At 38.1% G+C, this 14,623-nt stretch overlaps 1 protein-coding gene across 3 annotated transcripts in view; it reads left to right on the top strand.

The window, feature by feature from the left end:
* CENPF (centromere protein F) overlaps positions 1–14,623 on the top strand; it is a 68,333-nt gene that overhangs the window by 33,097 nt on the left and 20,613 nt on the right. Inside the window, exons 9-12 of one of the 3 annotated variants that reach the window (XM_084622235.1) lie at positions 2,591–2,719; positions 5,020–5,142; positions 8,435–8,570; positions 10,217–13,779. In XM_084622235.1, the coding sequence (XP_084478361.1) occupies positions 2,591–2,719; positions 5,020–5,142; positions 8,435–8,570; positions 10,217–13,779 (3,951 nt within the window). Of the gene's footprint in view, positions 1–2,590; positions 2,720–3,300; positions 3,345–5,019; positions 5,143–8,434; positions 8,571–10,216; positions 13,780–14,623 lie in introns of those variants that run through there. The other 2 variants (XM_084622237.1, XM_084622236.1) reach the window with 2 other exon arrangements.

The following is a 14,623-nucleotide window of genomic DNA, read 5'->3' as shown; positions in this document are numbered from 1 at the left end:
CCTAGGTTCTTATTCAGAGTGGTCTCAGTCTTTTGTTTGCATCAATGCATACACCTTCAGTGTTTTCCCCCAAACCTCATTTGACTCCTGGAGGGGCAGAACTTCATATGAGTGATGTCTTTAGGGCACTTTTCTACTACCTCCATAGAACAAAGCCTTTCCATAACTGGCCTAGAACTTTTTTTGCAATATTTGGTACAGGTCTAGAGGGCTTATTTCAACCCAGAGATTCTTGAAATGGATATTTGATTGCATAAGGATCTTCTGTGAACTAAATAAATTAGATCCACCTTCTTATATTAAAGCAAACTATATTAGGGCTTAAGTGACACACACATGCTTGAAGAATGTTCCTATGTCAGAAATTTGCAAAGAAGTCACTGGGAGCTCATTGCATACTTTTATTCAGCACTACTCACTAGTTGCAACTCCTAGTTCTGATGCCCAGTTTATTAGGGCAGTCCTGCACTCTTTATGTAAATTGGACTCTTGACATTCCCCTCCATAGGGAGATAACTGCTAGTCACCTAAAGTGAGATCCATGTTAACAGATACTTGGAGACAAAACCCCAATTACTTACCTTACAGTAATTCTGGTTCTTCAGGCTGTTCTGCCCACATGGACCCCACGACCAGTCCTCTTTCTCCACTACTGTGAAATCTATTAGTTTTGGGATTCTATATTGGCAAAGAAACTGAGAAGTGGCTGGGCCTGCTCTGCCTGCAGGTGTGTGGGTGTGTGCGTGCATGCATATTAAGATACCTGCTGATGCTACATCTGCACACTGTCAACCGAAAGAACCCAATATCATGCACCTGGGGCACATGCACACCTAGAGCAGGATCCATGTAGACAAAACATCTAAAAAGAAACCAGTTAGTGTAAGGAAAACAACTGTTTTTGTCACATGATATTCTAGTTGTGCTACTAAGGGGCAAATTTTAGTAGCTCATATGCAAATTGAGGGAAACTTAGAGGGAAAATATTTTAAGTATCTCCACTCTGACCTTCCTCCTTTCATTTTTTTCTCCTTTGTCACACTCTCTTGCTACGTTTTTTTCTTTTATTTTAGTTTGGCAGCTGGATGGATCTGCATTTGTTAGTGAAACAATTTATTGACCTACCATGAATTAAACTGACTAAAACCATGTTCCCTAGCTGTTGATAATAGTAGTCTGGTGGTTATAACTTGGTGGAAGTGAATCCATTCTTTTTCTTCAAGATAGGCTGGGCAGGCAGGCTACCAATTTGTTCACCTCTAATTTATAGTTAGATGAAAAAAAATCAGAAAAAAGTTTGAACATTTTGCTAGTAACTGGCTCACTTATTCCTGAGTGTGAACCTCGCCACCTGCATTCTTCTGCTCCTGGCAGGCCAGCCCAGGGTAGGAGTGGGTCTTTGGAAAGGGTATGAGGGTAGAGAGGCTGGGGGTAAAGGGGAAAGACACAGATATTTTGGGAAATGGATCACTGGGAGCCAAGAGGGTTGGGGACTTCATAGGACAGGTCTCTGGCTGGCAGTGAGAGTGGGAACAGGCTGTGGGGGTACTTGAGGACATGGGATGGAACAGGTGTCTTGCAGGAGGATAGGAGGGTGCTTAGGAGAAAGCAGAAGGGAAGCACTAGTACTTCACTACCTTCTCCATCTGACAAACCTGCTATGATTTGTTAGAGGGGAGTCCTACAGCTACTGCCAAGAGAAGTTTGGCAGAGAGGTTTGTTGCCAGGAGAAGCCACTAGTGCTTTCCTTCCCCTATTTTCCTCTGCTTTCTGCTCCCCTACTTAGCCCTCTCGTCTCTTTACCAACTCCAACACCCCCTTCTAAAAGTCCCATGCCCTTCATAGCCCTATTCCCCCACATAAATCCCCTCTCAAATTCATCTAGATCCCCAACCATAAGGACCGTGGGGCTGGGAAGAAGCCTCAGAAAAGAATGATACTTGGATGGATATCTACTTTGTATCTCCTAAAGATTGCAGGAGATAGGAGGTGTGCATTAGTGAAGTTCTGCTCCCTCAGACCTGAGGAGGGAGGAGTGAATGCCCCTCTACCAAACTTCTGTTGCTGCTCAGTCTTATGTTAAGTCAAATTGAAAAAACTAAGGCATTTTCCCCACGAAAAACATTGTTACAGCAATAAGTTAAACATGTAACCATAGCAAAGAAGGGAATTTTTTTCCCCAAAGGACCATGGTTATTGAGGATTAGTCTGGTTGCTTAGTTGTAATGCTCAATGTTATATCGATTCAAAAGAAGATCTCCTCCATATAAGCTTCGTTCCATTATTTGCTAGTATTTTTTTTTTATCCACCTGTTTTGGTGTAACAGATTAAGTAGGCTACTCTGATTGATTGGCCAAACTGAGTCAGGACCCATTAGTGGCCATAACGGAATTTATGCTTTACTTGAAATTGGTTTTTAAACTCTTTTTGATTCTGTAAGAGAGGGCATTAGTATAATTAGTAATTAGTTAGAGACTATTTACAGGGATTATTTACAGTCCCTCACCCACGTTTTCCAGTGTAAATAGTTACAGTAACTTGAGGAGAAACGTGTGTTTCTGCCCCCAACCCCAACATCTAAATTTCTAGGAACTGTTTCGTCAGCAACATTCCTTACAGACAGTGGATCAGCAGTGCAACCAGACAAAAGCCAAACTGAACCAGGACTTGCAGCAAGCCAAGAATGACTACAATGCTCTACGGGCAGAACTTGACAAAGTAGGATTTTTAATATCTGAACTATTCAAATGGAAGGGTGATGCTGAGTTTTTATTTTAAGTAAAATTTAACTGTCCTCTTTTCTGTGTTTAAAGATATATACATGACTAATATTTAAGTGCAACTAAATACATCAAAGGTCAGAGCAAGCTGCGGTATGCTCCTGTCACAGGGTGAGTTGGCCCATTAAAAGACTGGGGCACAGCTGCACCTTTTGTCAGGTTTAGCGCATCTCCCTGTATGATGGGAATAAATACAAGGGTCAATACAGAAGCATGCATTTAAACTAGGCCTGCTGGCATGTAAAAGGGCAGCCTGTGGCCATTCAAGAAAGAGACACTCCCCCGCCCCAAAAGTTCAGAGAGACCTACTCGCTCCTTAGCTCCCAGGCAGGTAGCCTGTGAAGAGGGCAGGTGAAAATTTTCCAGAACTCCAAGGCAGAAGACTTTTGGGGGAAGAGATTTGCAAGGAACTGGAAACTGCAGGGATAAGCCTCCATTGATGCACCTGCAGGATGAAGAAGTCGCAGCTAGGAGAGAGGTTGGACTACAAGGATGGGCATGCTCTGATAAAGACCTGGAAAAACTTATGAGGCATTATAAACTGAAAGGAATAATTGAGGCTGGTAAGAGTATGTTTGAGTATTGTGTTATGATAATAAACCAAACTGGAAGAGAGCACTACTGTAAAATCGCCACATGACAGCTGGTTTGATGAAAGATTGAAGGTAAACTGAGGTAACAGATGGGCCCAAAGGCAGTCTGGGCGTAATGTCCTGCAACAGTTCCCTTTAGCCTTGTTCTGATTTGAGCACTGCTTTTTCTCCACCCACACTCTTTAGCAGAAAACTGCTTTTTTATTTATGATTTATGATACACACGGTCTACACTGACTTAATACAGAGGTTCTAAATTTGTCCATGATAGCTGTCCTGCATAGCTATGTGTCATCCTAGCTGTCTGAGCACATTAATCAAACATTTTCTACAGAGGTGGTTAGTATTTTCTCTACACATACTCTTTTTTCCATGTTTACTCTTTAAACACTAGATTCATACCGAAACTTGGATGTCTATAGATTTTTATCCAGAAAAGCGTGCTCCTTTCTAGAATGGAACTAGATGATTTCATTCTCATTTTTTTCCTCTTGATGTTGGTAATAAATGTACTTCCTTTTTAATTTGGAGTACTATAGAGCTATTGTGACAGATATAAAACAGATAAAAAAGGTTGAAAACCAGTTAGAATTTGGTGGTGTTACCGTTATGATCCTTTTAAGTTTCTGGTTTCGATAGTGGTATAAAGTCATAAGATAAACTTAAGGTAGAGGATAGCACTACACTAATTTCCCTTACCCCCGAAGACTGTAGTTATGGAGACAGAGGTGCAAGCTGAATGTCTTTGTTGGTCCATAAATGCAGAAAATTAAGGTGTACAAATACTGGGTTTTAAGAACATGTAATCTATTCCTTGAATATATAGTAAGTGGAAAAGGTAGAGTAATTTGTCAATCTCTTGGTATTTGGATTATACAGCATTGAGTCTAGTTTGGTATTGATCCTTTCCATTTGTTGGCTGTTCAATGGCACATTTGGTGATAGCTGATCATCAGTCTAACACCTAAATGTTACCTCTCAAATGAGCAGTTGAGGACTAAGTGGGAATGGGGAAGCATCTTCTAAACCTAATAGGTGCTTCCTTTGACAAAGTATGTTACTTTATAAAAGTTGAGAGCAAGTGTTAAATCTGCTGCCCTTATGATTGAACTTAAAAGAAAGCACTGGTTAGGATTCCCAATGATTAACATACTGTACTATAAATATAGCTTAAATTATGAATATATTTATACATTACAACTATATTATTGAAAATTTGCCTGAAAATATTTTTCATATCCTTGCCCAGTCTTGAATTAAAGATTTGTGTTACCTTAACATGTACTGTTTTTGGTATGGTTACTTGAACTTTTGTGAGGGAAATACAAAATCTAGACCCCGGGATTGGGCAGTGAAAGGAGGATGGATGTTTCAGATATCTGGGCTATTTTTAATTGCATTTTTTTAAAGCCATCATGCTGAGTTTCAAGGTTTAGGGCCAAATTCTGCTCTTAGTTGTACAACACTGAAGTTAACAGTTACTTCAGACTTCTCTTTCTGTAAGAGGAAGCAGAACGTAGCTTATTCTTTATTTGTTTTATGACATATCTTCGGAGCTCATCATTAAAGGGACATCAGGAATTTTTAGTTTTTTAAAATAGATTAAATATGACTACAAATAAAATGTGATGTGTTTTCCTCGTAGGCAATAGCAGTGAAACAACGTTTGGAAAACAACTCCAGTGAGCTTACACAGAAGCTGTGCAGAGCAGAACAGGCTTTACTAGCAAACCAGTCAAAGGAAAATGACATGAGGAGAAACTTTGAGGTAAATAAATCAGAGGGGCAACTGGAATAATTAATAATTTAAACTGGGAATCAGTAAGAACTGGTGCCCCATATATGCCTTACTTACTCACAGGGGAACTCTGCAAGCTGTATGTTGGAGAATAGTATATTTCCACCAGAAGTTGTGTTTTGATACTGTCTTATAGTTGTGATACAAAATAAGGCCCTGATCTTGCAGTTTTTGCAGTTGATTCCATGTGGACTAACCCCATGCGCAAAATTGTTTGTATGGTCAGGGTTTAAAAAAATAATTTTGCCCCAGCATACTACAGATAAGGTTACAGTTCATGTGGAAAGAGAACAGGAGAACTTGTGGCACCTTAGAGACTAACAAATTTACTTGAGCATAAGCTTTCGTGGGCTACAGCCCACTTCATCGGATGCATAGAATGGAACATCTAGTAAGAAGATATATATATGCACATACAGAGAACATGAAAAGGTGGAAGTAGCCATACCGACTGTAAGAGGTTTTGTAGTGATAATCAAGATGGCCCATTTAGACAGTTGACAAGAAGATGTGAGGATACTTAACATGGGGAAATAGATTCAATCTGTGTAATGACCCAGCCACCCCCAGTCTCTATTCAAACCCAAGTTAATGATATCTAGTTTGCATATTAAGGTGGAGTTCATGTGGAGTTATTTGTCTAATCTAATTTTGTAGTATAGTTCAAGAGACTCTTTCTATGTTTAGTCCTAAAAATAAAACATTTTAAATATCTGTTTGAGTTCATTTGGAAATTCTGGAATCATGAGCTGCTTCCTAAGATATGTGTTTTGCCTAATTCCAAGATTTCATGGTGGAATGGGTACTTTTTTGGTCACACAATCAATTTAAAGCAAGAGAAAATCCCCAAAATGATTTGTATAAATAATGAATCCCTGGGAGGTACTGCCAAACTCTTTGCCTCTTTGCATTCACATGGGTAAGTCTGCTCCTCCAGTATAATGTTCCATTACATGTCTTTTTAGTTATATTTGCTTTGCTAACAACCAAAACAAGTACATTTTTACTATTGTAAGCACTATAGACCAGCATTATCAACAAAATTCTAGCTATGAAGCCAGATCCTGACTTGGCATATATTAGCGTAGCTCCATTGAAATCAATAAAGTTATTCCAATTTACACTGCAAGGATCTGGCTGTAAGTTTTGATTTTAAAAAAATTAAAAGATTTTTTCTTTAATTTGTAGTTAGAAGGAAAATGAAAGGGAAGAGAGCTCTGAATAGTCATAGAAGGAACATCAGAGATTGTTGTTTTTTAAGTTCCTATATTGTGCCAATTGCTGTTGTATCTGAATGCTTTCCAGACTTAAGAATAATTAAGGTGACTAGAATCTGTCATTTGAGGTTTCTATTTCTCCCATATACCCCAGAGCAGTGGTTTTCAACCTGTGGTCAACAAACCCCTGGGAGTTCACAGACTATCTAAGGGGTCCTTGAAAGGTTGTCGTTACAATGGGACAGTGGTTTTCAACCTGTGGTCTGTGGACCACTGGGGGTCCACAGACTATGTCTAAGATTTCCAAAGGGGTCTGCACCTCCATCTGAAATTTTCTAGGGTCTGCAAATGGAAAAGAGGTTGAAAACCACTGTCCTAGAGGGTAAAGGGGGTGTGTGGCGAGGAGTAAATATGAAAAAATGGTGATGTATGTTGTCATTCTAAGTTTTTGCAGGAGTCAGTTTAATAGTATTGGGCCAGCTCCTGAAAAAGCCCTGTCTCCTGCATATGCTAGTTTTACTGCTGATGTGTAGACAGTTGTTCTTGAACACAGCTACTGAAGTCTGAGAGAGTAAGATGGTATTTTGGGCCCATGTTCTTTGTAGCTTTGAAAATAACTTTGAGTCTTGATTCAGTGTTCTGTTGGGGAATCAGAGAGTGAGTGAAGCATAGGACTGATGTACTCAGGTGAACCTGTATTACTGAGAAGGTATGCTGCTGTGTTCTGTAACTGTTGCAGATTTTTCAGGGCTGATGCAGTCAAGTCTAAATACATTGGATTTCATTTATTCAACCAGGAGTTAATGAAGGCCTATGTGATTTGAGGCCAAATTGTAATCCCAAATGATGAGATGTAGCCTTACCAGATTAAGGTGGGAGAATGCATTTCTTGCAAATGATTTTGTGAAAGTCCAGCATCAGAGCATGGGATTTTTTTGCAGCTATGTTAGGTTGTTTGTTCCAGGTTTGTGTTGAATGCTTCTTAATCAGAGCCACTTGTGCAAAGTCACAGCAAGAGGGGCGGGTGTTTTAGCCATTTAAACCCCTTGAATTTCATTGGTATTTTGAACACAGGAAGCTCAGAATTCATACAGCTTTGAAACATTTGTCATACATCAGCATTGCCTGAAAATTGTGTCTCTTGACACCTGTGTGTTTTAGAGTGATTGATAGCAGAGAGTGTGTGTGTGTTTTGGTATAACAGTTGAATATTTTGGACTAGGAAGTTGTGAGAGGAAAGGAAAATAACTAGAAGCAGCCACTGTTTTATTTATGTTCTTTGGGTGACTTGTTTAAATAGCTGAAAATACAGACCTGCTGTGCAGCAAGGTTTTAATTTGTTTTCCATCCAGACCCTGCCTTTTCTTGAATTTGGCTTCTGTGCACTGGTGCCCATCTGCTAGTAGTAAGTAGATGAATAAACGATGGCTTGCGTCCAATAGAGTCCCACCAATGCCATGCCATCTGTTACCCAGCAATGCAGGAGTTTGGGTGGAAGGAAATAACTTTTATTTAAGTTCCCAGGTAGGACATAGTTGTATGGGGTATTTTAACTTTTCTTAACTTATTTGGAAAAAAGATACTTAGAAAATGTACTATCCTGAACCCCCAGGTATTACTGACTAATAATACTTTACATCTATCTTGCTGACGAGCAATTTCATATATTTGAATCATCCACACTGAGAGATGGGTGGTCTGAGAACAGGAGCTGGAACTGGAAACTTCTCCTGAGTTCTGATACTGGCAGTGAAATTGACTCCACTCTGTGGCTTTGGGCAAGTCACTTAACTTCACTGACTCAGTTTTTGTGGGCTGGATTCTATCCGGTGTCAAGATCTGCTATGGGCAGGCAACAGAGAACTGGTTGCAGCTCCCTAGTTCCATACCCTGAGCCACTTAAGTACTGCTGTGATCTGTGCCAGCGGAAACCAAGGCCCAACTTTCCAGAGTCTTTATGGGACTCAGATGGGTAGTATACCACATTACACTACTCTAAGTTTATTGACTTAATCAACTGTTTTGTAACTAATGTTTTGTTGTAGGAAATGAAGAAGGAAAAAAACCTTCTTCGCTGCCAGTCTGATCAAAAGTCACGAGAAATCCATCAGCTGGAAGAACAACTAAAAACAGCCAAACAGTTTCTAAACGAGAGCCAGAATTATGCTGAAGAGATGAAAAGTGAGTTACAGATTTCTACCTATTAAATTCTATTACAAACCATTACTTTAGCGTGGAGGATCTGTAAACCTCATTATAAATGGTGATTTGAAGCATACCCAAGGGAAAAAAGTTCCCACTGTGTGATATAGTTAAATTAACTTTTAGCTAATACATGCAATTTTCTTTCCAAACTGAGATGGAACTTTTTTATACAGATATTCTAACTCATAAAATTATATGGTTTTAAAGGTATTTAAAATGAGGAATAAATATGTCCCAAACAAAACTATATGGTCAGCAAATTAAATACTACAATGTGCTCCTGTGTTTTTAAAATCCCAAGCAAACAAATACACCTCAAATTATTATTCTTTAGCTTGAATATGGACTCCATCAAGCTAAAATGTGATGAAATATTACCTGCTGAGCCCTAATTTGACTTTTCCCTACATTTGTATATTTTGTTGGGAAAATGCATTTTGCATACTATGGTTTAAGAGAACCGGTAATTCTGCTAAATAGTCATTGAAAAGGAGACTGCTCCTGCTTATCTCTGTAGAAGTCTAACCTCACTTAATGAGATTTCAAAATTAAATTTATGGAACCAGTCCTGCTCCCATTTTAATCAGTATTTCTGCACTTTCCAATCCATGAGTCCACCCAAATAACTGCTTTGTGTTTTGATCTTATTTCTGGCATGTGGCAGCACTTTTGGCTAGCTAATAAAATGTAATGCCTTCTAAGTCCATTTTCTTGCTTTCACTATCTTATATCTGTGGTTCTTACTCTACCTCTAGTAAGGTGTCAAAAGATAGCATTATCTCAGTTTTCTGGAGGGAATAGTTATGAACAAAAAAATAAGTCAGAAGATGTTTGTGCTGTAGCTCTGCACTGCAACCAACAATAACTTGTCCTAATTGAAACATAACTGAATGTGGGTGCCCAGAGTCCTAGGCTGTCACCTTTAACCCCCGGACAGTTCTTCCTCTCTAATTAGTCTCTGATTATCCTCTCTAGTTATACCTTTTTTCCCCCTTTGAATCGCCAAATTCTGGGGTCTTGGAGACATTGAATTTTCCTTGTCCTGTTGGAAGGGAATGCGTGGTCTTGTTTTATATGGTAAGTTGGTGTTATTCAATAGAATTCTCTTTGCAATACAGGAAATCTCTTGTATTGTCTGCATCTCTTAATTTTACTTCATAAATCAGTCCATCAAACACCTTGATTATTTTTATATATTCTGGATCTTGAAGACGGGAAAATGGACAAATAGGGCACCAAAATTCTTCATCTGGTACTGTTACCTGTCAACCATGCGTTTCAGAGTACAAGCCATCAGACCTCAGTAAAAATGGGCTGTAGAAACAGAGATACAACTGTGAAGCATAGAGCAATTTGACTAGCAGCAGTATGTTCTTTCTGCAAAACTGAATTCTGGCAATGCTGAAATTGTCTCAGCTACACAATTTCATGGTTTGGGAATAAAGGCAGTTTTGGAACACATATGTAATTATATTCTGAAATTCTAAGAAAATTTATTGCTAGGTGAAAAATTGAAAAATGTCAATATTGCCATTTTATGGTGTTACCCATAAAAGCTACTATTGCATATTTGACATAGTTTGCTTTCACAAATTAACCACTTAATTATTTTATTACTATAGATAAGAGTTTGTCTCAGGAAGAAGACCTAAAGATACTCCAAGAGAAACTCAACAAACAAGATGCCTCTCTCACTTTGGAGAAATTGAAATTAGCTATAGCTGATCTGGAAAAGCAACGAGACTCCATTCAACATCTGCTGAAGCAAAGAGAAAGCCATACTGAGGAACTAAACAGTAAGATAAGTAAAATGGAGAAGGAATCAGAAGCCTTGCTGAAAGTTGTTGGATTAAAGGAGGAAGAATGTGAAGAACTAAAAAAGGAGTTTACTATTCTTTCTCAATGGAAAAATGAAAATGAACAACTTGTGAATAAGCTTGAGTCTGAAAAGGAAGAATTGCTGAGCAAAATTAATGACTTGGAAAGTTTTCTCAAGATTCAACAAGTTAAAAGTAATGAAAGTAGTGAGACTGTCAGAATAATGGTAAATGAGAAAGAAAAATATAGTTTAGAGATTAAAAATCTCAGAGACATGGTGGAATATAAAAGTGAAAAACTAGAGGTACAGAAAAAATCTTATGATGAACTTCAACAAAAAGTGGAATGTTCAGATCAAAAATATCGGAAAGAAATAGAAAATATGACCTGGAAAATATCTCCGCTCACCAACCAAGTTGAAATTCTAGAACAAAAGCTACAGTTAGCAGCAAATGAAGTACTGGAAAAGGATCAATGTTATCATGAGTTGCATGGTAAATATGAGAAAATTTGCTATCTTGTAAAATCAAAAGATATTTCTGAAGTAACAGAAGACGGAGAACTACATTTACAGAATAAACATTGCAGGACTGTTTTGGGTGGTGAAGAACAACTTCCAGTGAAAAATTCCATCACAGATGTATTAATGAGAGAACCTGGAACAATCAGTGAGGATTGGGAAGACCGTTGTGCAAAAGCTGTCCTAGAAACAGATAAAAATGATCGACAGGATATGTCAATCCTACAAGATCAGGTCTCTTCTCTTGAGATTTCATTAATGGCTCAAAAGCAGTTTAAGTCACTTTTGCAGAAACCCTATGAAAAGCTGGTAGAAATCAAAGGTGAGACAGAAAAAAAGCTAGTTGAAGCAGAACAGATGCATGGAAGTTTTGTGACAGAGACTAAAAACCATATTCGTAACTTGCAAGGGGATACTTCTGCTCAGCAGGATTGTGTTGATAAAACATTAGCTGCCCTTGAGGAAAAGGACAAGCAATTGCACACTTTGAACAAAGAATTAGAAACTCAACAAGCAGAGATTTGGGATTTAAAAATAAATAATAAATTGCTTGAGGATTCAGTAAAGCAGCTACAACTTGTGTGTGACGCATGGAATTTCAAGAAAAAAGACATGTCTACAATGCTTTCCTTACGTGAAAAAGAAATTGAGGACCTTACTGAAGAAAATGGAACCCTTAAGGGCATTAACAAGGCTTTAGAACAAGAAAAAGTAGACTTACTAGAAACAAACATAATTTTTTCTAATAGTTTAAAGGAAAGAGAGGAAAGCATTTCTGAGTTATCCAGAAGACACAAGGAGGAAAGACTGTCACTCATAGAAAGATATGAAGAAATTGAAAAAGAACTTGTAGATCTACAAGGAAAATACAAATCAATGGAAGAAAAAAATGCCAACACAGAAGGCATTTTAAGACAGCAAAAAAGTCACTTTCAGGAGAGTAAAGCAGAATCAGAACGACAAGAGAAACAGCTTAGGGATGAGCGTAATGAATTCTTCTCTAAACTAGTGTCCTTAGAGGGAAAAAATAAAGATTTGATTCAGGAACTTGAGAAAGTGCAGTCAGAGTTGCAATTTAAACAATCTGAGATTGCTCACATCCAAAATGTATCTTCAGCTGAGTTGGATTGTTTGAGACAGGAAATGTTAAATGTCAGGGCAGAACAAAACAAAATGCAAGAAGAACATAACGCCTTGCTTCAAGAGAATGAGCAAATGAGCAAGGTAATAAAAACAAAGAATGAATCTCTAGCGTGTGACTTAGTTCATGACAGAAGGCCTACATCAGAACAGTTGAGTGTGTCCATGGAAGAAAAAGAGAACGAGCTGAATAAATATCAAGTTAAACTTGAGCTACTTCAGATGGATCTTGAGGACAGAGAAGTCTCTGTAGAAAACTACAGCACACAGGTAATGCAGTTGGAGGCTGCTTTAAAAAGTGTGGAAAGAAAACTTGAGGAAAGTGAAAAGGAAAAAGAGAGGATGCAGCAAGAATTACAAACTATTAAAGAAGGATTGGAAACTCCAGATCCTAAGCTTATAGTGGTGGATAAGAATGACCAATCAGTGGAGTCTGTTGTTGATGCTGATTCCCAGGTCAACTCTAAAAGAGAAATAGATGAAAAGTACTCTTTGGCTCTTCATGAGCTGACGACAAGCCAGAATGATGATGTCCAACTAGTATCCTCTTTACAGACGACAATGAACAGACTAAATGAATTGGAGAAAATGTGTGAAATGCTGCAGATTGAAAAGTTAGTGTTAACATCCGAACTTAATGACTCAAAAACTGAATGCACCACTGCTGATAAAATGGCAGAAGAGGTAGAAAAAATAGTGAGTGAAGTTAAAATATTAAAAGATGAAAAAGCTATTTTTCCTGATGAATTAATGGATCAGAATGTTGAAAATGAAGTAGGAATACACTTTGATAATGAGCAAATGTCTTTCAAATCTCTGGAATGTAGTACTGAACCTAACTATAACTATGAAGATTTAAAACTGTCCAACAAAGAAGTTAAAATGCACTTTGCTGAAGTAAAAGAGAAAATTTTCTCTTTACAAAGAGAGCATCAAATCTTACATGAGCAACACTGTAGTATGATCTTCAAAGTGTCTGAGCTACAGTCCTGTATTAAAACTCTTAAGGCAGAAAATTCTGCATTGTCAACAAGTCTGAATAAAGTTAATGCTGATTCAGTGGAAGTGCAGGTGACTTCTCGCCAAAAAGATGGAGAATTTAAATTAGAGGAAACCAAGTCCACCTTTTGTCCATCATGTCTTAATGAGATGCCATATTTTCCAGAAGCAAATCTTTTGGAGTTGTCCTTTGATAGCGATCTGTGCAAATGGAGAGAAGAAAGTATTTGGCTGAATATTTCTCAAGAATCTGTTCTAGGAGATAAAACAGAAATTAGTTTAGTTGAAGAGCCCCATAATGATCAGGCATTGGACTTCATTGCAAAGAGAGAGAGCATTATACATAGAAAATCTAATCTGGAGAGTAAAATTAGAGAACTTCAGATGATATGTCAGACATATGAAAAGTCCATCAAGAGCTTTGAAGAGCAATTTCAGTCTCGTGAAAATATGAAAAATGAGATACAAGAGCTAAAACAACTAATTATTTCTGAAAGGAAAGAATCAGATGACCTCAGAAAGCAAAATATATCTGACAATGAACAGTGGCAACAAAAACTGAGTAATGTGACAATGGAGATGGAATATAAACTGGCAGCAGAGAAGAAACAGATTGAGCACTTGTCTCTGGAGCTAGAAGTAGCAAGACTCCAGCTACAAGGCCTTGATTTAAGTTCACGTTCCCTGCTATGCATAGATATTGAAGATGTAAGTAAGGAATTTTGTGTGCATCATTGTTTTCATTTGATTTATAGTAAAACCAAAACCAGGTTCACTTAGGTAAAATGGAAACTGTTCAAAATGATTTGTCCTATATCTTAGTTGAAATGGTACAATACAGAAAATAACAAAGCCATGTTATTTTCAGTCTCTGTTATCAATGCTGGATAAGAGCAATATCAGTATCCTTTGCTGACATTTAATAAGGCATTTTATACTTAAGCTTTTAAGAGCAAAAATATTAAATTGTGTCCTTTTTAATATCTATTCTCATATAACATTTGATATAACTGCTTCATTAGTAGTATGGAAATCTTATTAAATCTGTTATCTTATAAACTTCTGGCTATCAAAGATACAGGAGGTCTTTAGCGGGACACTTGAAAACATGGTAAAATGTGCACATTTTGTTTGTTCTGCTGCCCAGCTTTTCTCCTCATTCGTAACAAAGCGGTGATACCTCCCCCGCCCCCCCCCCCCCCCCCCCCCCCCCCCCCCGTGTAGACCAGGCCTTAGAGGGTGACCTATGTTCTGCTGCTACAAGCCACCAATCCTTGCTCTGTGAGGGGATGGGGCTCTGTTGGACCAACGTACTAGTGCCATGCATGCACACATAACACACCTATTTGAAGCCCTGATTCCATTGTGAGAAGGCTTGATGAGGAGAATGAGGATTCTCTAGTTGATGAGAACCCCACATAGCCTGCTCAGGAATAACACTTGGATACTCCATATGCTCTGGGTCCCAAAAAGACAAAAGGAATTGTCCCCTTTGTAAGGAAGTCATATGTATAATTAATGAGCAGGTTGTATAAACATCAGGCTTTAAACA

Source organism: Lepidochelys olivacea (genome assembly GCF_965140295.1).
Source record: "Lepidochelys olivacea isolate rLepOli2 genome assembly, chromosome: 3".
Lineage (NCBI taxonomy): Eukaryota > Metazoa > Chordata > Testudines > Cheloniidae > Lepidochelys > Lepidochelys olivacea.
The sequence above is the reverse complement of the archived record's forward strand: the minus strand, read 5'-3'. Positions and strand labels throughout refer to the sequence as shown.